Source organism: Cydia amplana, chromosome 18 (assembly GCF_948474715.1).
Source record: "Cydia amplana chromosome 18, ilCydAmpl1.1, whole genome shotgun sequence".
Classification (NCBI taxonomy): Eukaryota; Metazoa; Arthropoda; class Insecta; order Lepidoptera; family Tortricidae; genus Cydia; species Cydia amplana.
In genome coordinates, this window is record NC_086086.1 from 16,465,002 (window position 1) to 16,489,403 (window position 24,402).

The 24,402-nt window shown below is 38.9% G+C and overlaps 1 protein-coding gene across 1 annotated transcript in view; it reads left to right on the forward strand.

The window, feature by feature from the left end:
- The window catches only part of LOC134656633 (hemicentin-2-like), a 220,411-nt gene that overhangs the window by 84,121 nt on the left and 111,888 nt on the right, over positions 1-24,402 (forward strand). The window contains exon 2 of the mRNA XM_063512190.1: positions 1,330-1,420. Coding sequence (XP_063368260.1) covers positions 1,351-1,420 — 70 coding nt within the window. The 5' untranslated portion in view covers positions 1,330-1,350. The remainder of the gene's footprint in view (positions 1-1,329; positions 1,421-24,402) is intronic.

Sequence of the window (24,402 nt, forward strand, 5' to 3'; positions counted from 1 at the left end):
GTTTTCAGGGCAAGATAAATGATGCAGATATGTTTTTAATTGTAATAGAAAATAATACATTGCGCTATTTTGTGAATGTTAAGAACTGTAAGGAGTTAGATTAAATACCTTAAACCAAATAAAAATAGAACCAAATTGTTTGAGACTTCAGTAAATATTTTTACTAAGAAAAATTACTATCAAATGGTTTTAAAAGAAAGGTAATAACATATCGCTTCACGAGGCTTACGAACTTGAAATCAACAGAATAGAATACATACAATCCAAATGAGCTAATTAATTCATTCAAAGCCATGGCTCTTTTGAAGCCGGGTACACCTACTTACTCGTACACATAATTTAACGCTTATAACAATTATGCCTATGCAAATATACCCAAGAACTATGAATATGGGTCACATAGTAGCTTGTTTTGCTTGCCCTCGCATGTAACCTACCTACGTATGAAAGTATAAAATTACGAATTTATTTTAAGAAATACAGTGGCTGCCGAGTTATTTGTGTCAAAAATATGGCGAGTAGCAGTAGGTATATCTATTACCTAGTTTTCTTAGTCGAATTATTAAGTGAAATACGTTTTCTGTGTAAATGCTATTCTAGATTACAGTCACAGAACATATTAAAGAGGTTAGAACGGCTATCGCGCGCAGTTAGTATCGGAACCGGTGTCGCCGCTCGTTCCTCTCCACATTTCCACATTTCTCGCGCAACGGTAGTAAAACCTTGTATGCCTGGTGAATGGATACGCCTTCTTTAGACAGATTTGATGTCTGGCTTCTTAATCTGAACGTTATTGTGTCGCAAAAGGCATTTTCACGTTTTTCGGTCAGCGCGGGCGAGTACTAGCATGCGAGCGTTTGCTCATAACCGGCGGCGACACGTACCCTGCTCGCATCGCCATTCTACTTGTTCTGTGATTACAGTTAGATGTAGTCGAGTCGACCTCTATCCTTTCAAGCAGGGATCGGAACCGGTTTTTTGCAAAAACTTAGAAATAACCATATTTTTCGAATTATTTTATACTCGAAATGTAGGACACAGTTGTGGTATTAGGTTACGACTTCGTATTATTAGATTGCTCAATTAGAAATGAAGTAATTAGCAAAGAACGAAAAAATACCGTTTCCGTTCCCATACAAAAAATACCGGTATCCGATCCCTGCTTTCAAGTACATACAGTCCGTATAGAAATAGCCACTAAATCGTAACCAATTTGTTAAATCTGGATCGGGCTCAATATCGTTGTAAAATTAGTTACTGGTCCTGAAACTAATACTCTATTTATGTTTTTTTGCTTCAATATTAAAAATATGTGTGTAATTGTTGCAGTTCGGCGCTAGAAGACGCAACATGTGCGCGCGCGCTTGGCGTCTGCACGCGTTCACCGCCGCGCTCGTGTTCGCCGCGCATCTCATCAAAGGTGAGTGTCCACAGAGGCTAAGGGTTCCCCCACATATGTCGACGCGCATTCGGCAAAAGCCGATAGGAAAAAGCTTTATGTCCGCGCAATAAGAGCGAAACAGTCGTCGTTCGCGTCGGCTCGCATCGGCCGGCGCCTGCCGACGCGTCGACGGCTTTTTCGCTCTTATTGCGCGGACATAAAGCTTTTTCCTATCGGCTTTTGCCGAATGCGCGTCGATATATCTGGGGAGACCCTAACTTGTAGGCTGCGCATGACACAGCATGTGCGCGGGTGAATTTACACGTTAAGCATACCTAGATAAACGAAAATTACTAAATATACCTATGTACCTATCTGAAGGTTAGTCGTTTTAAAGAGTTTCACAAACAGAATTTTTCCTTAATTTTTTTTTTACCTAGCTTCTTCTCATCACTATTTATGTATAAAGTAACCAGGGATGCCATAGGTATGCTTATGTTATAAACAAGTAAAAGCAATGGGTAGTCAAAATTAGAAATCAATGGCTTCTTTCGTGTAAAAAACTATACACCCGCAGGACTTTATCATGAACGTAATACTTCAACAGAACTCAAGTATAAATGACTTCTCCTACGGGACACACAATTTACATTAATCCACCAAAACTAGTACCGCTTCGAACAAGTTTTAATGAATATTTTAATCTCGAATTTTCGTCAAACCGTTGCACTTCAGTCGTCCTTTTTCATCCGGCTGTTAACGAAAGAGACGCAAAGCGAGAAACTAGTCGAAACCGTGAAAGTTCCCGTCGCGTAAATAAGTGCGGCGAATGTTCTCGAAACTGCTTTATGTCGGGATGTTCCCTTTTTAACTCTACAAATGTAATTCTTTTGCGTTTAGACATAAGTAATGCAAGTCTATTACATGCCTAAACTGTAATATTTTTCCCCGCAACGGCTCGTAAAGGCTCTCTTTATTCTTCAAAATCTGATGAGAAAGCTACATTTTATCCGCATGAGTGGCAAAGTAATTTAATGCCAATTTGGAATAAATTACTCTGAATGTTTGTTCTTTTTTTTTTATTCAATTTGTAATGTATTGCAGTTAATATTTTCACTCAATAGCAAAGTTTGTTTAACACTCGTGCCTTGAAACCCTCGCAGCGCTCAAGATTCATCTTTTCAAACCACTCGCTAGGCTCGTGGAGTCCTTTATTTGCTCGGATATCAGTTACTAATATAAATATTATTCTTGCTAGTAAGCAAGTTGCTACTGCTGCACAAATGGTCAATTATAAAAAAGAATATTTGGGACTTGTTATTCTATTGTGATTGTGTGTGTGTTATCTGTGATCCTCTTTGGGTCACTGAGCCAGTGATGTATGTATGTATGTATGTATGTTATTCTATTTCCACCGAAAATAATGGCAACGGGCTCAGTTAAGAGCATACCTTTCTATCAACTGTCTCTGACATTAAAGAGCCGTACTATCTCCGACAAAGCGCGGCGCGGTGAGGAACCCTGAGGGCCTACCGCGAACCACGTTCGACGTGTTGCCTCTCTGTCGCACTTGTAAATTCGTACGTAAGTATGACAGGGAGGTAACACGTCGAACGTGGTTCGCGGTAGGCCCTCTGTCGCTCCAAACTTGTAGATCCCTAAAGCCACTAGCTACGTGTGAATGCATTTTGGAGCTTTGTGACTTTCAAATGCTTTAGTGAATAGAATTTGCTGTAGTTTTATTTTAAGGAATTTCAAATGCGACTCTTTTAAGGTACCCACAGAAAATGTTCACTTTTAAATTAATGTCGACACAAAAAATATAAATTCCGTTGAAATCCGCAACTTCATTAAAACAGATTACCATACCCCACCACGCCGTAACATCCATTGAAAATCAGTAGTAAATTATTGAATGACATTTTCTAATGGTTAATCATAAGATCAATACGGCTAAGTGTGACATACGGTTGTGTCCTTTACATTGGGGCCTGGCTGTTTACGCTTTGATTAGTGTTTAGTTATTGCGAGTTCATACATTTGGCAATTAACAAGTAGCTAAATGTATGAACTCGCAATAAACAGAACACTAATCAGGCCCCAATGTGAACGCCAGCCACATTTACCTGTACTATTAATTACCGTAATCGTTTCTTTTTAGGGTTCCGTACCCAAAGGGTAAAAACGGGACCCTATTACTAAGACTCCGCTGTCCGTCCGTCCGTCCGTCCGTCCGTCCGTCCGTCCGTCCGTCTGTTATCAGGCTGTATCTCACGAACCGTGATAGCTAGACAGTTGAAATTTTCACAGATGATGTATTTCTGTTGCCGCTATAACAACAAATACCTAAAACAAAATAAAATAAAGATGTGGGGCTCCCATACAACAAACCTGATTTTTGACCGAAGTTAAGCAACGTCGGGCGGGGTCAGTACTTGGATGGGTGACCGTTTTTTTGCTTGTTTTTTTTTGCTTGTTTTGCTCTATTTTTTGTTGATGGTGCGGAACCCTCCGTGCGCGAGTCCGACTCGCACTTGGCCGGTTTTTTAGGGTTCCGTAGCCAAATGGCAAAAAACGGAACCCTTATAGATTCGTCATGTCTGTCTGTCTGTCCGTCTGTCCGTCCGTATGTCACAATCACTTTTCTCCGAAACTATAAGAACTATACTGTTGAAACTTGGTAAGTAGATGTATTCTGTGAACCGCATTAAGATTTTCACACAAAAATAGAAAAAAAACAATAAATTTTTGGGGTTCCCCATACTTAGAACTGAAACTCAAAAATTTTTTTTAATACGTCATAAATCGCCTAAATACGGAACCCTTCATGGGCGAGTCCGACTCGCACTTGGCCGCTTTTTTATTGGACACACGAACAAAAACCAAACATCGATCGGTTTTATTTTCCTCGTGTAAGATTATCGAAAAAGGGAATTTTTCTTACAAACAACATCACCTTTGTACAATCTCAATTTTGAACACGGTTTCTTTGACAAGTAAACAGCATGCAAATTGTGCACTCCACTAACGGCTACAATAGTAATAGGGTCCCGTTTTTACCCTTTGGGTACGGAACCCTAAAAAACAGATAAGTTTCACTCCGATTTCCACAAGAAATGTATCTCTTTCCCACTATACGTGAAGACAGAGACAAAAAGGTTGCGCAACGCCGCCCTAACCTAGTTTCTCCTAATAGATTGTGTCTGTAATTCTGTTTAAATTGCGGTGAATTGTTTATCTCGATACTCGAGCCTTGGGTGGCTTATCTACGCATCGTACGAGTATAGTCAGCATCAGCAACGGATGAAACTACACGTCGGAAGTATACAACAACCCGTACGTACAAAAGTCATTCATAGGGCAATGCATTCCTTTGAACACCAAAAAACCTACATCAAAAATTATATGATGTAGGTTTTAAAAAACTCGAGGACTATTTGACAGACAATCAAGCATACATACATGACCTGAACCAGAAACTATAACATACGCGAGTAACATTTAAATAATCAAATATTTTATGTTTTAAATAATCAAATGTCAAATGTTGTATTCTACTACAATTTTAATTTATGTTTGATGTGTTTTCTGCAAAAACTACGCGTTACGTACTTATACTTTTCTCTCTAATAACTGAGTCTACCGCTATCTGTGAAATGACAATGAACATCCAAAATAATGTTAATAATTATCACGATATTAAAAAAGCAAACGAACACCTAGCACATACATTAATTATACAGTTTTAGTTTCCATTTAATAAGCCCATTGCAAATGGGTTAAGCTGCACAAAAGCCTCGCTATTAAGCGAGCTTACCTTATTTTTACGTGGGCGTTACAAAGCCGAAGTGGAGAGTAGCCATAATATGATAATAATCCGCCGTAATCGCGTTCCGCGTAGGCGATAGTTACATCGTGTAAGGCCTTTTAAAAGCTTTAGTAGTCGAAAGCCCTAAACATGGGAGCAAGGCTTATGATGAGGGTACTTAGGTATTTATACTGTATAGAAATAGAAGAAGGTTTAGTAGTAAAAACTTTGTGTAAGTAGGTACGAAGTTTATTAGTACGTGCTAATAAATCTCATAATTGAGATAACAAAATACCTAATCATAAGATTTTTTCTTCATAAATTCAGATTTAGATAGATTGATTATATTATAGCATTCAGCAAGTTTAGTAACAATGCAAAAGTATTCAGGCTTACTGCCCATCCACTGCAGCGGAGATAGCGGCAATGCTAGGATATGCGCGGAAAACAACCAATAGCATTATTTGTACCTAATCGACATCTCTTCTCCGCTGGTTGATTCTCGTATTCTCTTTCCTCTCATCTTCGCTCTTCTCTGCTTTAGTGGAAAGGCACCCGAAAACAATCTATTTTGTGGCATAGTGAAATCTTGCTTAACCCCTTAAGTCCCAGAGTTATTTTTTCAAACCTTGTTTTTTGGAACCTTCTTTTTTCCATTATAGTTCAAAATTAGATTTGATTGTGTCCCTTTTAAGAGGACTTCGGTATTAGGAGGTTAACCTAAAATCATCCTAGAAAATAGAATTTTTGACAGGCTGCAGATATCGCAACGTCACGGTCTGCGTGTCGAATGTCGAAGACCCCTCGGTGAGCCGGCGGCTCCGTGATTTATCTTGATCTGCCTTTAATTATCCACGCGGCTCAACCAACAAATTACAAATCTGTCGAATGATAATATCGGGACTCAGTTCTCACATTTCAATTCTCATTTAATGCATTTAACGACCTCTTAGCCTAGTCGGTAGTGGCCCTGCCTACAAGGCAGGAGGTCCCGGGTTCAAATCCTCCTTAGCCTTTTATTTGTGTGTGCATCACGTGTATGTGTTTCTGGGTTTTGGATTTATATCTATTTAGTACCCATACCACAATCCTTATTGAGTTTACTTGTGGAGCTAGGTAGTTTTGTGTAAGATTGTCCCATAATCATCATTTATTTTATCCATCTTTTGCTCTGACAAATTGCACGTTGCACAGCTGTTGACAATACCTGGCTCAAACAATAAATTGCATAATTTATCGAACGATAAAAGCACGCCTTCCGCTTTTAGAATTTTGATTATGCATGAGCAGGACCGAGTTATTATCCGATGCGGGGGTCCATCGAGTGCGCCGACTTCTGGCCGTGGGGTGTCGTCGTGTTACGTAGGTTCCGGGGTAAACTGCCTAATACGATACAAGACCCTGTTCTGACGCCAAAATAGTATTTAGTTTTAATTTTTTGAAATTTGTATCTATCTAATAGTAATAAGGGCCTTACTGCTTTATGGAAATTTTAAATAAATAAATAAAGTATTGCTAAGGTCTGATGGGGAAGAGCAATCCGCAATTTGAACTATTGTTTCCCTTAAGCGATAAAAACTTGTATAATTACATAATACTTGTAATAAAATAATTGTAATACAATAATATGTTTGCTTGTAGTTTAATTTTGCAGCGGGTGCGAGAATGGAGTCCCTGATAAGACCGTCTCATTGATTCCGAATATAAATTCAGCCTCGACTAGTCCTTCGGGATTAAGGTCGTCCTAGTTTTACAATAACCCGCCCATGTTTATTCATTAACGACGAGATTATCTCTCACTATCCGAAGGAAATTAATGATGTTGTATTTGTAATCCTTATCATAGTTATTAATCCCTTTCCCTCCCCACGCAAAAAGAGGGGTGCTATATGTTTGACGCCATTGTCTGTCTGTCTGTGGCATCGTAGCTCTCCTCTTTGTTAGATCCAATGTTATTAAGTCGTTTATTTCTGTTATTTCTATATTTCAAAAAGATTCTCCTTTCCCGAGTGTTCTATGGAGGTAGGTACTATTTACTGAGTAAACTTTAGAATTTTAATGTATACCTAAAGCTTGTATGGGCCGGGCCCAAGGAAAAATAAATACGGACTCTGTAAATACAAATGAAATAATAAAAACGTTCGCTCAAAATACCTAATTCATGAGTTTCATGACCTTTGTCGCTGTCGTGTTGTCAGGTTTAATTGAAACGCGACATAATTATATCCTGTCGCAGGGTATCGCGATTTGTCAACATGGATTAAAAAGAGGAAAGATCAAGTCAGTCATCGTATATTATGTAGGTACATCTTATGCCATTAAGTTTCCTTAAATATACTTAACCATACCCCCAAATTACCGGAATTTTATAAAAATACTGTGTATAGTGTGAAACATCATTAGGTACCATAGAGAAAAAAGGTGTGTACAAATTAGCGTCGTGCCCGTGGCCGAAAATATCTCGAACAAATTAGAGTAGTCGTAGGTGTATAAGTTGATGATAATAATATTTATATCATGTACCTACTTATTTACCTTTGGCGTTATTCATAAACGGCTGCTAACTTAATCAGTTGATGATCGTCGTTTGTCCCTATCTGTCGTTACGCCATAGAGAGTGACAAACGACGATCATCAACTGATTAAGTTAGCAGCCGTTTATGAATAACGCCACTATAGGTAGTGGTAGGCGATGTAGGCATCGCCTCCTCGCATACATAAACGTTTTTTGTCAGATTCCTTGCTTAAAATAGATTAAAATTTAGAGTTAGTCGTGACTTTCTCAATTCAAACCAACAAAGCACAAAATACCTATCAAACTTTGACCTTAGACAATAAAAAAGCGCGCCTTTTGCGTAATTGCTAATGTGCTCTAGCCCTTGTAGCCATAAACTAGACCTAGGCCTTGCTCGTTAGTGCCTAGATTTAGTGGGCGGCGACCGACTAATGGCCCTAGGTGACCTTTTGCGTGGTTTACCACGTGCAGCTAAAAATAACTGGGTTTTATTTACGACGTTTTAACGAGAGCTAATATTAGTAATTTAGGAATTAATGGTGATGACATTTGGGGAAATTATACGTCTGTACGTATGTCTACCGATTCAAATTTCAAATAAACCTTCTGTCAAACGTAGGTGCCTATTTGTACCTTCGTAATACTCGTATATAATTAATTTATTTTCAATTTAAGGTTTACAGAAAACAAATTCCTTTGCACAGAAGTTTGCTTAATCCTGTCTAGGTAGGTACTTATAATTAAGTACACTTATAATTTAATCGTCGTGAAGATTAAGCATAAATCGATGTCAAAGTAATTTGTTATTAAATTACACGTATATGGAAACCCACAAAACTACATACAAGGCCTGCCTTTAGGTATGTACTTAGGTAAATTTTGTACCTATACATAGTTATATGGTACTTACAGCGACCGACCCACATTACAGTAAAACACTTACGTGATTTTATCTTCTTACTAGATTTGAACTAGAAAGCAAGTATGGATTTAGGTTTTTAAGAACTCAGCTGAAACAACAAACGCACAGAAAAACTATCGGCCCGATTCGGATTTTGTAATAGACATCTGTTAGATATCTTTTAGACATCGCCAAGATACGATAACGATATGTTTAAGATCTAACCTGTCAAATTTGACATTTCCGCGATTCTGGAGATACTCTTGAACGATTTCCGCAAGATATTACTTAGAGATCTAATTCACATCTAATAGATATTTAACACGATCTAACGTAAAAGTGACATTGGTTGCCCGAATTGCGCTGCAAAAGAGAACTAGTTGAATCTAAACTATGTATAACGTATCTAGAATGGATCTAGTACGTGTCGTCTCTTGTGAATATCTTGAAGTTCGAATACGGCAGTATATTCCTTTAGCTCCAAGATTTTTCTACGCTAGTTTTTATGATTTAAAAGAAAACGCGGATGGAACACGGAGACCGGCGCTAAGCCGGATTACTCATAAAAGGTTTAACGTTTTGCTGTTACAAGCAATCGCTGTGCGGATGAGACATCTGGGTGCCGCTCGAGAATACAACATATTTTATGGTTGCTATTTTTAGAAGCACTGTATTTGCGGTGGAAATTCTGACACAGAATATTATCACGTTTAGCATAACAGAAAATTAAATAAATAATAAAATTGTTTGTCGTGACATTTTGTCGTGAGATCTTCACGGAAATAGTGACGATATTTTTTTATTACATCCACGTCGGTTGAAAATGTTAAGCGGTTACCATTATAAGGTTCGTCTGAGCCAACTTTGCACCGATTTTGCAAAGGTGTGAAGTCATATTTTCATAGGGATTTGACGTCAATGGCGATATTTCCATACTGTGGGTTGCCATTTCGATATCTTCGTACATTTTGATATCAAAATTATTTTACTATTTAACCCGTACGTCTCACTCGCGCAAATAACATGTATGAACAAGTGCGGGCAAGATGCTCGCGCTATTGATAGCAGAATGGCATCATTTTGATATCAAAGTGTACGTTCTAATTGGCCTCCAGGCAGTTTTCACTTTATAAATAAAGTATAAAAATCAATTGTATGTGACATTTTTTACTCAGCATCTATAAAATGCGTGTCCACAAACCCGATATAGAAAACCAATAGTATCGCGTCCTCGAGCTAGCCTCTAAGAAACTTGCGCCGAAGTAAATCGAATGCCCCGCGGAAACGCTATGAAATAGAAATGCAGGAATTTTACAATCACTCCGGGCCGTAATGAGGTTGTAGTGCGCTCTGAATAAGCAATGTTGCTACGAGGCAGGGCTGCTACGACAGGGTGTGCTACGAGCTGCAGCTACAGGCGTAGCACGCCTACGGTAATGCTACCAGACGGCAGTTTTGTATATGGAGTATTATTTTCGAACAAATGAAATTGTCAACCGTAAAAATACTAAACTGTAAATAACGTTACGTTCTGTGAGGGTGTGTAGCGCTGTCGCTGACTTCACTATGTGAAACTCACTGCAATGTACAAGTCGTAGTTTTTAATACGTCTTTCCATACTTACAAACTCTGTTTATTATAATTTTAACCAAGTGTAGTCTTATGTACTGACCTAAGTTTAATTACTAAGAGAAAATCTACCTCATGTTTACCTAGTCAAGGCAGAAAGTTAACCACGCTAAGTATTTACTTAATTTCCTCTGCACGAATTCCTACCGTATTTAAACTAAAGCCAAAACACTACACTTATAAAGGCGGAGACATATCGCAGCCATTCATTAGGTAAACTAGTGTTCGTGCCGCGCGCGCGTTACCGCCGCTTCCGGCGTGCGCGCGCGACGGGGGGTAGAGGGGGGGGGGTGACGGACAACGGTTGTGAATGGGTGATTAGAGCGTGATGGAATAGTAGAGTAAGTAGACTAGTTTTACTTCGAGCTTCCGGTTATAGATGGAAAATAAGATAGACAGTTTCAATAAGTACAGTCCACATCAATAAGACTGCGCATCCCAAGTGTAGGTATAGAATAACTTCTCTGTTCCCCAACAGCTAGAGTGTGGCCGGTACTTTTGTAACCGAACTGTAGGGTGTGCTGTTTTTAAAACTTTGAGATTATTTTTTTTGCTTGTTGAAAGAAAACAGTCAACAACAGTTTTTTGACAAAAATTCTCCCTTCCATAACAATAACAATATTTTTATTGACAATTATGGTTGAGATATATTATGTCGAGGTCGTGGCCCGCAGACGCCGGAGCGCCCGCCGGCGTTCGTTAATGAGATGATAAACTGCGTGCAACACTAATTAAAATGGATTTATATTAATTACGACAGTATTTTATGAATAAGTTGAATGAATAAATAAATAGGTAAATAAGTTAATCATAAAACATGAAGTCTATGAAACACGAAGTGTTGTTGGTAGCCTAGCGGTAAAAGCTTGCGACTTTCAACCCGTGAGGGTTCAAACCCCGGCTCGTACCAATCATTTTTTCTTTATGTTTATGTAATTTTATCACATTATCAATTTATCATAAAAGTGCCCTGACGTTAGGTTGAACTCTATGGGCCCGATTCGGATTTTATAATAGACATCTACTAGATATATTTTAGACGTCACCAAGATACGATAACGATATGTTTAAGATCTAATCTGTCAAATTTGACATTTCTGCGATTCTGCGATACTCTTGAACGATTTCCACAAGATATGACTTAGAGATCCAATTCACATCTAATAGATATCTAAAACTATCTAACGTAAAAGTGACATTGGTTGCCCGAATTGAGCTGCAAAAGAGAACTAGTTGAAATCTAAACTATAACGTATCTAGAATGGATCTCGTACGTGTCGTCTCTTGTGAATATCTTGAAGTTCGAATACTGCAGTCAGTCTTTTGTCTCGTGAAACTTTCTGTATTCCTCGGTTACTTATCTACTTTCAGCAGTGTAAGGGTTGGTGCGATGACAAATATCGCAATCATTCGCATGCAGAGCGGATCGCGACGATTTGTCGCCGGGACGATGTGGCGCTTGTCAGGGGTAAAAATGAGGGGGCGATGCAGAGGGTGAGGGGGAGTAATGATTTAAAGGAAAACGACGTGAGTTTTCCCCGTTACGTTAGTTTGAGTCATTGTAAATGGGTGGATTAACTATTTCCAATGTAACAATCAATGTTTTATTTGCAAATATAGAGTAAGGAAATGTGTTACAGTTTTGAAAAACTTAAATTGGCCTGTTAGTGTGGAGCAGGACGCCTGACACTGACTGTAGGTTCGCATTTACTAAAAACCGTAAGCGATTGTAAATATTGTATCACAACAAAATCGAAACTTTAACAAATTGTAAAATCTGAATAGCGCTAGTATCGCAACTGTCTCTACCAGTGTCGTGTTTTTCAGCGTTGTTGAAAAAGCTGTACAAGTACTCCAAAGCGTTTTACAGCGCTGAAAATGGACACTGTATTCAGCTTCAGTGGGCCGCGCTGAGTTTCATTCAGCTATCACTATACAGTTGAAAGTGATTGCTGGAGTTTGTGAACTTGCAGGTTTACGAAACCTTTTTTCCTTTACTATTTTTATGTTAAAATAGTTTCAGAATAACTATTTATGGATAGATTGTGTGTAGGTGCCTACGTGCCACGATTTCAAAAGTAGGTATACTTTTACTGTATTTAATCGATAGATTTACAGAAGTTTAGTTTTGCTATACATTGGTTAACGGTGAGTGTAAATGCTCAGAATGGCCCCACGATACGATATAATAATATATGATAAGATTTGATCTGATCCCGTGAGCCCTATTTAGATATAACACCTTGTTACGGTTTTGATCTTATTTTATTATACGACCTTGAAGACCGCTCACGCTGTTTGGTGCAAGACGTCAAGATCGTATCAAAAATCAAAACCAGTTCAAAATAGTCACAATTTTTTAGATCTGAATCGGGCTCAAGGGTAGGTATTATAGGTAATTAAATGTACCAAAACATTACGAACATAAGCCCATGAATTAGATGATTTCTCTCAAAAATCAGAAACAACATTTGTACTCTCACAGTACATTAGACAGAGAGAGATATAACACCCCGTGACAAAGTCCCGCGGTACTTGTGTTAGTGAGGACAACAGTCACTCGGGTCCGCTCGGTTAGCCCCGTAATTGGATGGAGTACACGAAGAACCGCGGGCCACAAAGTCCCGAGGACAAAGAGTATACAGCTTGTATGATAAAGCTTAAGCCACAATATGTTTTTTATAATTGAACGAAGTGTTAGCGAAGGTCTCCGTTTTAACTCGGGCAAAATGCTTTCGTATGTCCGGATGTTCTCCTCTACAGGTTTCCTCTACATTCTCAACCAATTCACGTGAAATTTTGTGACTAGGTTCGGTACTTAAATAAAATTTGTCTGCCAAACAACAACAACCAAACTATCTTAAAACGTAGGTCTATAACTCATTAATAAAATGTAATAAAAAATAAATATCCTTCTCTTTTTAAAAACAGTAATAATAAATTCTAGTCCCTAGAAGGTTTTTAACGCTTGATGCACATTAACTAGTATATTTAATTAGGTAGTAGGTAATTTTACTTTGGCTAGTACCTAAGCCATATGAATATGTGAAACGTTTTTTCTCTAGTGGAGTATATTAGCAAGTTCCTCTTCCGCTCGGGGCGGGTCGGTTAAACAAAATTACTTCCCCAAACACGGCCACAAAGAGAAGCAAAAAGCGCATAACGAGCGGCTTGATTACCGCACAGACTACCCCCCGTAGACGGCTCATGGAGCGTTTACAACGAAGTCAACATACACACAATACAAATCTCAAAGTACCGTTTGGATTCTCACTACACCAGCATTACCTACTGCTACAGCGCAACCATTACTGCCATTACTGCATTGCTGTCACAAATTCCAGAAATCCGGGCAGCAACATTGATTTTGACATTTGCGGTCTGATCTCATTTGCAAACCGTTCCATAAAAAATATATATTTAAATAAAAAACACCCAGATTTAGCTAGGTAGGTATCCTGTAGATTTACAAACTTAAATACTTTACTGTATGCCAAACTATTAAATTAATTAATATTGATGCTTCAATGTGTTATGTGGTGAATGATGACTGTCCATCTAGTAGTACTGATCTGTGTTACTGGCCAGCGGGGACCACGAACGGACTTTTCTGTTTTAGGACCGCAATTTCGCAGGCGCGGTAATGTGTGGAGCGCTAGGCGAGGTCACAGACTACATAGGTAGGTACTGCATTGAGGTTACATTCGGATGGCCACTGTAGCAGCGTTAAGGTGACGTTCGTATGTCAACAACAGTAATGCAGCTGCAGTCGACACCTAAATGTCACCTTTAAACTATTAATTCCACTAATGGTGAAAACCTCCAATATAAAGGCTGTTTTGAAAATGTACCTGCGTGACTCGTGAAAATGGGCACACAAAGCACCATAACCGAATTAAATTAGTCTCAAGCATTTTCCTCCAGATACTAGGAGCAAATCGCAGCAGTAACGGCGCACACGAGCCATTACGAAGTGCAGTAACACTTACGAGGAGTGCAGTAAACGCGCCTGCATTGTTCGCGCGATATTGAGACCGTACTGCACCAGCGGTGATAAGCTGTACATTGCGCAGTTATTACCAAACGTTCTAAACAAAGGACGCTTAGCACGAGTAATTCCGTACGTTGACCCGCATGTTCCTATTTCTGTCCCGCGTATGATGATGATGATGGATTCTACAGTGCAAGTGGGACAGACGCCTGCAATCAGTACATAGTATAAAACAAAGTCACTTCCCGCTGTCTGTCTGTCTGTATGTATGCTTAGATCTTTAAAACTACGCAACGGATTTTGATGAGATTTTTTTTAAATAGATAGAGTGATTCAAGAGGAAGGTTTATATATAATTTGTTAACCCGTGCGAAGCCGGAGCGGGTCGCTTGTGTAACATAAACAGATAGACAGAGTTTGTTTCGCATTTATAATATTAGTGGGGATATTATTGTCACCAGTGTGGGGAAGTTCACCCATTAAACCTTGTAATAACTTCAGAAACCGTTACATTTCCGTTCAACACGGTGACACAGTTCCACGAAGAACGTGCACCGCAAATGTAATTCCGTGTACTCCGCTGCACTGCACTGTGTGCACTATAATGTTACACGACGTGCCACTTCAATCCGCCCGGAAAACACAAAGGACTGCCAGTAGAAGCCCGATTCAGATGAAATAACTTGTTATGGTTTTGATCTTGTGATAAGAATTTGACGATCGTCTTGGCCATTGATATGACGCGCATATCATGCACGCCTTACACTTGATTTTGCATGCACCAACATCGTGAGTGGCGTCCTAGATCGTATCAAAGTAAGATCATGACCGTAATAAGTTGTTTAATCTGAATTAGGCTCCCAGATACATTATAGTAACTTCCTCGTATTTAGAAGATTTAAAAACTACCTACTTTTCGATTTTGACAGACGGCCTCGAATATATTGTATGAGCTTTACTTTAGGCATATACTTAAAACCTCACCTTTCTAAAACATCAAAAATTTCTACCTTTTCTAAGTTATGATGCACAAATTAATGCGTACAGTATTTTGATTTTCCTCTTGGAAAATAACTATTTGTTGTATTTACCTTGTGCCATGCCAATCCATAATTTAGATATGCTCTTGTATTTCCTTAAGTACATATATTATTCTTTACAATACAGTCAAGTTTGCAGACTTTTCAGAATGTCATCGGTTGAATTTTTGCTTCTGAGATATCGTAATTGAAAAACCTACCGTGAAAGTGTAGAAACTTGTACAGACAGAAGTCACACTTCGCTTGTTTCGTCTCAGGTGGTGCCACAGCTTTGCCCCGAGGGGCTTGAGTTACGAGAGAGCTGCCAATGCAATTTTCTTCGTATCGATGCTATTGGTATTTACACTGTTCCACTGTTTCATATTTTACCTGTTTTAAGTTTTACTTTTGAGATCTTTTCATCTAATAACTATGAAATACGAACGAAATATGACGTCTATAAATAACCAATCGAAAAAACAGAATAGATGTCAAACATGATGTCATATACTGTATTGTTAGGAACACAAAATTCGAAAGTATTTAACATTTCAAACACTCGCGTTTTTTACACATGATTAATTACACAAACGGGTGTACCGCAATAAAAATTGAGTTAAATTACAATAGCAGGTACTCGATATAGGACCTTCTGAATATGAAATATGAAAACATAAACCACCACCTGGGCAACCACGGCTCTGAATTGCAAAAGGTCCTATATAGTAATCTAACTCTATTCTTCAAGCGGGAAAGTTGTTATCCGTATGGAATCTTTTGTTGTTATTGCTTTTTGTTTTGCTCAGGTAATTAGCGGTTTGGTTCAAAATAAGATAACAATTCCATTCATCGGCAGGTAATCTCTCAAGTGGATACCGACATTTAAAACCGTACGACTATATGTATACATCAGCATTGATTTAAAAAAAACCTACCTATGGTAATTCTCAGAAATTCTACACAGTAATTCTCAGAAACAAACGAAAGCTAAACTAATTAATATTTACAGTCACTTTCATTAATCAAGTTATGCAACGAAAGTTCAATGTTATGTCGCCGAGAACACGTTACCGAGCGTGCGCGTGCGGTGCGTGGCCCGGCGCCATTACCTCTGACACACGTAAACCCACTGAGCACACATAACGTCGTTAATAACCATGGCGAAACCGGTTTGAATTTAGACTTTGTTGCACGGGAATATGGTTTAAAACTGAATGAATTTACCAGTGGCAGTTATGAGTAATGTGGATGGTGCGTTGCTGTACGCACTAAGTAATCATTCGTCAGAAATGTTCTAAGCAATCAAATGAGCAATATTTTGTATCGTAATCGTGAAGCCTAAAGCGACTCTTAAAAAGGAGATTCGTATGTTGATAGGTAAATCCGTTTTCTTTGTGGTTTTAAACAGGGAGCCCGTTTTTGTTTAAAAAATTGTTACAGTTGATTTGATTTTGATACGGCCTTGATGATCGCTTAAACTTGAACGCTGATTGGTGCATGCGAATTGTAGTGAAGTTCGTACGTCAGATGTGCCCCAATCACCAAGACGATCGTCAAAATCGTATCAAAACCAGTTTATAACAATCACAAATTGTTGAAACATTTTCACGCCAGGGAGGGATAAAGTTTTTAAAATCTCAACTTGATATAATATTGATAAGATACGACTTTGCCTTGGCTCGCAGTGCACCTCGCGCGCATCATTATTCTATCATATCAATAACAAATGATACGGTGATAACATTGACAATTTACTAGGTAAAATGAGAGATGGATTGAAAGTTCTAATCGCGAAGGCAATGCAACGACAGCAACGAGGCGTATTCTGACTGTAATTACAGGTAATGAATTTGATCTGTCAGTATCAAATGTGTCATTTCATAAACCAGACACCTCGCTTTTACCACTGACAGATCATATCTATAGATAACAAATCCAGCGGGCTCAGCACGGTTCCATTTTTATCGACTATCACTAAGCCCGTCACTTTCGCACTTACATACTTGTTAGAACGTGACAGGCATGGTGATAAATGATAAAAATGCGACCATGCTACTAGGGCAGATGAAATTAATAACCTGCTGTTACAAACAGAATATGCCTAAAGTACATTGAGTTTGAGTTTCAGCATCTAAAGTGTAAACCTTCGACATAATATACATACTTATATTCTGCTCGTATTCTTTACATTGTGTTTCGTACCGCCGTAAACTCGTACGTGAACCTTTCCCGCTCCCGTGTTCCGAGCGATATATAACTTGTTTTCATTTGCCTGCCCCGCACGCGCGCAGGATGCGTCCTGCTTCCGAGTAAACACACTGCCGTATTCGAACTTCAAGATATTCACAAGAGACGACACGTACTAGATCCATTCTAGATACGTTATAGTTTAGATTTCAACTAGTTCTCTTTTGCAGCGCAATTCGGGCAACCAATGTCACTTTTACGATAGATCGTGTTAGATATCTATTAGATGTGAATTAGATCTGTAAGTAATATCTTGCGGAAATCGTTCAAGAGTATCTCCAGAATCGCGGAAATGTCTAATTTGACAGGTTAGATCTTAAACATATCGTTATCGTATCTTGGCGATGTCTAAAAGATATCTAACAGATGTCTATTACAAAATCCGAATCGGGCCGACCATCTTTTCATCTCGCGCGCACATTTGTTATCGCTAGTGTTGTGCAACAAGCGACTGCTGCGGTCTTGACTGGGAATTATAGTTAATAAAACTACTGTTGCATGTAGTCGTTTTCCCGCCTGTCCCAAGTTCCATGCGGTATGCAAAACTGTGTCAATGATGTATGAAAGTTTAAGGTATCGTGCGAATCCCCCGCTAGTTTTTTTTACAAACTATAACGCACACTGGATATCTTAATAGTTATTTGCTTCTGCTGTGGAACGTACACGTAGCTGCAAAAGTTCAAACTCACATTATGAATGGAATTCATTTATAAATTAGATATACACATTTGCAGCTCGCCATACCTGCTAATATCTTTCAAGAAACCACAGGGGTATGTGGTTCTTTAATAAAAGAGTTTTCAAAAGCACCTGCAACGCGCAAGTGGCAAGTAACCATCGTGTATTTGTTATTATCATATTAAAATACAGGTAGGCCAAATTACTGCAGAATTGGTATTTAAAGTAAACAACGTAGTATTTAAACTCAAATGCCAATATGTCACATCACTAGCCTTCGTGTCGATCCGTATAAAAAGTTCACGGCACGCACGCGGCCTACAAACAGCGACAATACGTCGCGGACGTGATTTAATTATGGACCATCCCTAACAAGGATACCTTTAATACAATGGATGTGCGGTTTTTAATATTGTTACGTTGGTACCTACAGTTAATGTCAAAAACGAGCAACAACGGTTTCACTCCGGGAGTGCCGATAGAAGTGAAAACTCACCTCACTATGTTACCGACGCCCGGTAACACGATACATACGTTTAGCGGAGGTATTCTATTTATTTATTATATATTATTATCATTCTCAAATAAGATCACACTTTTTCATTGACATGGTTTATTTACATACTGCCATGACAACGTCAAATTATTTGAACATAGGTAAAGAGTGTGTAAACAGGTAAGTATAGATTTTGAAAAGGAGTCCGCAACATAAATGTCAAATAACATTGAGTTTTTCTTTATTGATCTAAATGCTATCTTAATAATAATAATAATAAGGCGGTGATCTTGGACACGGCGCGGATAGTCCGCCGGTTCCTCTCTCTGCGGCCCTGACCACCGGCAGCTTGGGCCTTGCCCCGCTGCTGGCGGCACCCTAGGTTACGTTTTTTTATAATATGTTTATAAGTATTTTGTATTGTTTTTGTAAGTGTTTTTGTATTTTATTTTTATATCCATATTATAAAATAACCTAACTTGATGAGAAATAAATAAAGAGAATAATAATAATAAAATGCTTTATTGCACACTACAAAAGAAATAGTACAAAAGTATGAACAGGTACAAAAATGTAGGTAACAACAGGCGGTCTTATCGCTAAATAGCGATCTCTTCCAGACAACCTTCAGATAGTGAGACGGCGAAACAGATTCAAGTTAACTTAATCTGTCAGCTCCCACGGCTAATATATGAGCCAGAACGCTTATGGTGACGTCATATCGTGGGATTCGACAGGTTAATTATGAGTGGCCACCTTACGGGGCTTACGGTCACGTGATCGCCTTACGCTGTCTCGAGTTTATCATTTTTTCCCCACCTCAAAAATTGCCCAGCGCCGCTAAAGAAGTTTTCACTTCAATAATGTCATAGAAACTTGAAGAATAAGTCATTAGCGGCAATAGGTAAGATTTAATGATGGAGGCGGTGGCGGCCAAGTGATTCTGACGTCTGGTTTTCAAACGGGAGGTAGCGGATTCAAATCCTGGCTTGTACCAATTATTTTTTCATAATTTCCCCCCTTGGCTTGTATTATGACAATACCACCATTTAATTAGGTGCCAACTTGCTTTCCGACTTTAACCAGGTCAGTTTTATTAATCAATTTATTTATGCGTATTATTATGCGCATAATAGTGGCCTGAATAATGGACTGTGATATACTGTAGCTAGGGCGTTTCTGAATTCGAAATAATCTTAAAATTTCAACTAACTGGCGCAGTCGTTGGTAGGATTAGATCATATTATTATTCGTTAGAACTTTTTTCTATACGCTGCGAGGCGATACCTAAACCTAAATAATAACGTAATATTAAAAATAGGTCTAAACCACTTTTACTGTATGAAAAAATTGGTTGTATATCATAAGTAAGTATATCTCGGTTGATCATATCTCGATGTTTTCTACGGGGCAGCCAAAACTTTTAACCACTTACAATCTCTCTGGTGTTACGGGTATCCATGGGCGACGGTAATCGCTTACTGTCAAGCGATTTGTCAGCTTGTTTTTCTCCTATGTCTTAAAAAAGCTATTTCGTGGTAAAAGTTGTCCATTACGTCCTACGTTTTCGGATCACAGGGTAATAGCCAGGGCTTTAAATACCGTTAAAAAGTTGGTATCGTTACCACAAGGTGACAGATTTAACGTTAAGTTGTAACTAACGTTAGACCAGGTACCGTTAGTTATACTACTTTTTACCGGTAACAAAATGGTAACGTTAGCAGCTGTCAATTTGAGCTAACGTTAAGTCAAAGGTATCGATACACCATTGTTAACGTTAGTAGGTAACGTTAACAGCTGCTTATTTACCGTTTGATTAACTGATAGGTGCCATCATCGTTGACAATCGAGCGAATGTTCATTCACTCTCAAGCAGAGATGGGCAATTTTAATAACAAAACTTCCGTGAGACAAAGACATATTAAATGGAGATGGGCATTTCGTAATTGATTCCTGGTTCCACGATTACTCGAAATTACTTTGTAATCTGATTGCCTGTATAACCTTTAGCTTAACTACTCCCACGTACGTACTACATTTTTGCCGGTCCGTCCGAGCGCCAACAAAAACTTCCGCGCGTAATTAAATAGTTGCACACATTGAAAACATACGTGACCTTTACACACACACGCAAGCATACTTACTGTATACCTACGTAATTACGTAAACAAAAGGTAACCTCCTAATAGACTTCGCATTATGAAACATACTTGTGCTTAAAATATTTGCCTTTTCTTATAATAATTCTGATAATATAGTGTTAATGATAGTATTTGTTTTAAAAGGCGGTCACATAATATCCGTACCGTTTCATTTGGATCCCATTTAACACTATTACTTTTTGAGTGTTGGTGTCTTTTGGTCAATTGTAGCTACGTATATTCCACTATTTCCATTCCGTGTTTGGCGATGCTATATTAAATTAAATTAATTGTTTTATACCAATAAATCAGTATTTGAGTAGCTGAATGAGGGTATGACACCTCTTTTGCGTGTGCACGGGTAATACACTACATTAATTACGATTATAAGCTCAGCTCATTACGCTCCATCTAGAGGGCGAAGTTATCTGTGACGTAAGCATATCGTGTATTATCCTTTGGGCCGCAATTATTTTTTAGTGTGGGCAAAGTTTAATTGATAACGGGGATAATGGGCACGCGACATAGATTATGGAAACGCCACAGTTTGGGATAGTTCTGTTTTGTTGGAAATAACACGGATATACAGCTAGTATGTAACCTCGACGAATGTTAAATGTTTTAGGTAGGTATTTGCAGCTATCGAATATACAGTAGGTGAAAATGAGTATTAGATTTTCAGTACAAAAGGGTACTTACCAGGGTGGCTGGTACCTTTCAAGCACAGCACAGGAGCAGAAAGCTTGCCTTGGGATAGATGCCCTCTTTATGACTTTGTACTAATTTTCTGATGGAAATGGGAAATGCAATTTAGACAAGGATATATTTCGTTTTGATAACATAAAGAAAAAAAAACATTACGTTTATATTTACGATGTCTTATGTCTCAGTTAGATCACTGACTCAGTACCTATAGGTCCTTGTATGGTGTATAATTGTCGCGTGTTGTCTCACAAATTGTTTTCCAAACTACAATCATCAACCAAAGTTGATAAAAAACTGAACTAAACTTATTATAACTAATGACACCAGTTATCAGCAATCAGGTAATAACTGTGCGTAGGCGGACTTGAGCTATATTTGAACTTTACATATTGATAACAATTTAACTCATCATATGGCGCTGATGTTAGGGGAGTGTTGGAGAGCCTTTACACATCTAATAGTATTTTCTCTGACATTGGGGAAGAAATTTTCTATCTTCAAATTTATCTTCTAGCGTCCCATCTAATACTTGTAATGACTAGCTAAAATGTAATTTAAATAATTATTAAACGGAACTTACTTACTTGTGTTTGTTTTGTTTCATTCCATTTCAACACGAATTCAATTCTATTTTGTAACATCATTGATATAAATTTGAATGCCAATTTTTCTTGTATTGTGGCCCGCTAGAGGTAAACGTATTATTAACCATAGAAATTGTTATTGTAGCAATTAATTGACAAAGTAACATTTACACGAGCTGTGTATTTTATATATGTTACTGTTTATTTTTAATGTCACTGCTAATTTTATAAGACCTACACAATATTTTAAATTCTTGGGGTTTTCAGTTTAGACTTAGGAAAATTAGGACCGATATTGGTTTATAAAGGGTATTTTGCAATTTTGTACTTAGTCATATCTTGAGTGATATTGTTTAAAAAAAATTGGATTGTGAACACATTTTTGCTTAATACACATATCGAAGCGAATTAAAATATCTTGTGATTTCTAGGTATTTAACATAAAAAAAATAGCTTATTCTGATCATCTTTAAAAACCTAAAGGGGCCCACTGATTAACAGTCCGCCGGACGGTATTGGCGTGTCAGTTGTTCGGAACTGTCAACTTTTTGTTCTAACTGACAGGCCGATACTGTCCGGCGGACTGTTAATCAGTGGGCCCCTTAAGGCCTACCCATGATCGGGAGGCGTACTCTGATTGTATTAACAGGTTAACTAAGAAATCCACCGCCGTCACAGATGTGTTACTGTGCCCTATCCAAAACAAATCCGGTTCGAATTCATAATCTGTTACTGCCATCAGAATACGCCTCCGTTACTGTTAAAGGCAGCAAAGCTCATTCTCTGGCACGGTAACTGAAAATCTTGCAAATGCTCTGTCCGAACTTGAATCGCAGCGTCGCGGCCTACATCCATTGTTCTCTCCCGTTAATTAGAACCCCCCCCCTCCCTCCTTACCCTCCCTTCCCTTTCCTCCACGCAGCTGAACAAAAGAACTGATGGATAATACGCGTAATCTGTGCGTATTTATGTCGGTGCGTGCTTACCGGCAATGAGGCAGCTGTGTATGTCGTAAATATAACTGTGTACGGAGCTGGAGTTCTTGGGCCTTGGCTGTTTCTCTCTGACGTGTAAATTAACAAATCAAAGAAAACGAATCGTGGTTTTACTATAAACATTTTGGCATCAAATATTTTTTCTCTTCTCTGGACTTTACATTACTTAAAGAAAATATTTATTATTATTCCTTTATTTATTTATCTTCTCTAAGCTAGGGTTTTTTACAATATGAATATAAAAGTAAAATATAGAAACACTTACAAAACAATAAAAAATACATATAAACACATTATAAAAAAACCTAACCTAGGGTGCCGCCGGCAGCGGGGCAGGGCCCAAGCTACCGGTGGTCAGGGCCGCAGAGAGAGGAACCGGCGGACTATCCGCGCCGTGTCCAAGATCACCGCCTTCTGCATCTGGCCCTTGATCCAACCACCTAGCGAGAGTCTCTCAAGATGTTGGTCGAGACTCTTCGCTATTAGACCGTTCGCTGAAACAACTATCGGGACAATGATCGTCGAATCAACATCCCACATGGCGGTTATCTCGTGAGCCAAGTCTAGGTACTTACTGGACTTGTCCTTCTCGGCTTTCACGAGATTCTCATCATGAGGGATGGTGATGTCAACGAGCACGGCCCGGCGTTGCGCTCGATCTATTATCACAATGTCAGGCTTATTGGCTACAATAGTCCTGTCAGTGATGACAGATCGATCCCAATAGAGCGTGGCACGACCATTCTCGAGAACTTGCGCAGGTGAATACTTGTAGTACGGTACTTCGCGGTCCACAAGGCCGTATAGAAGAGCAAGCTGCTGGTGAATAATCCTGGCTACGAGATTATGTCTGTGCAAGTACTCGCCGTTAGCAAGATGAGAACAACCGGAAATGATATGCCTGAGTGACTCTCCGGGACGGCGGCATGCCCGACAAATGTCGACCGTACCGTCCTTCAGGATATATTTCCGATAGTTGTTCGTCATCATTACTTCGTCCGCAATTGCACAGGCAAAACCCTCGGTTTCTCCGAAGAGGTCCCCGAATCGTAACCAGTTCACCGACGCGAGCAGGTCCACATCGGGTCCCGTGAGGGCCTTGTAGAACCGCCCGTGTAGCACCTTACTCTCCCATGCCGCCTTGCGATCCGCAGTACTTAGTACCACAGGTTTGCGCCAGTTCTCGTTTGCCAAGGAGAGCGGCGTGAGGTTCCTGTCTACTGCCACCACATCACGATGCATCCCACACTCGTTGTTAAGGAAATAATTCCTGAGATTTTACACCTCGCGGTTGTGGAGATCCTTGGCGTTT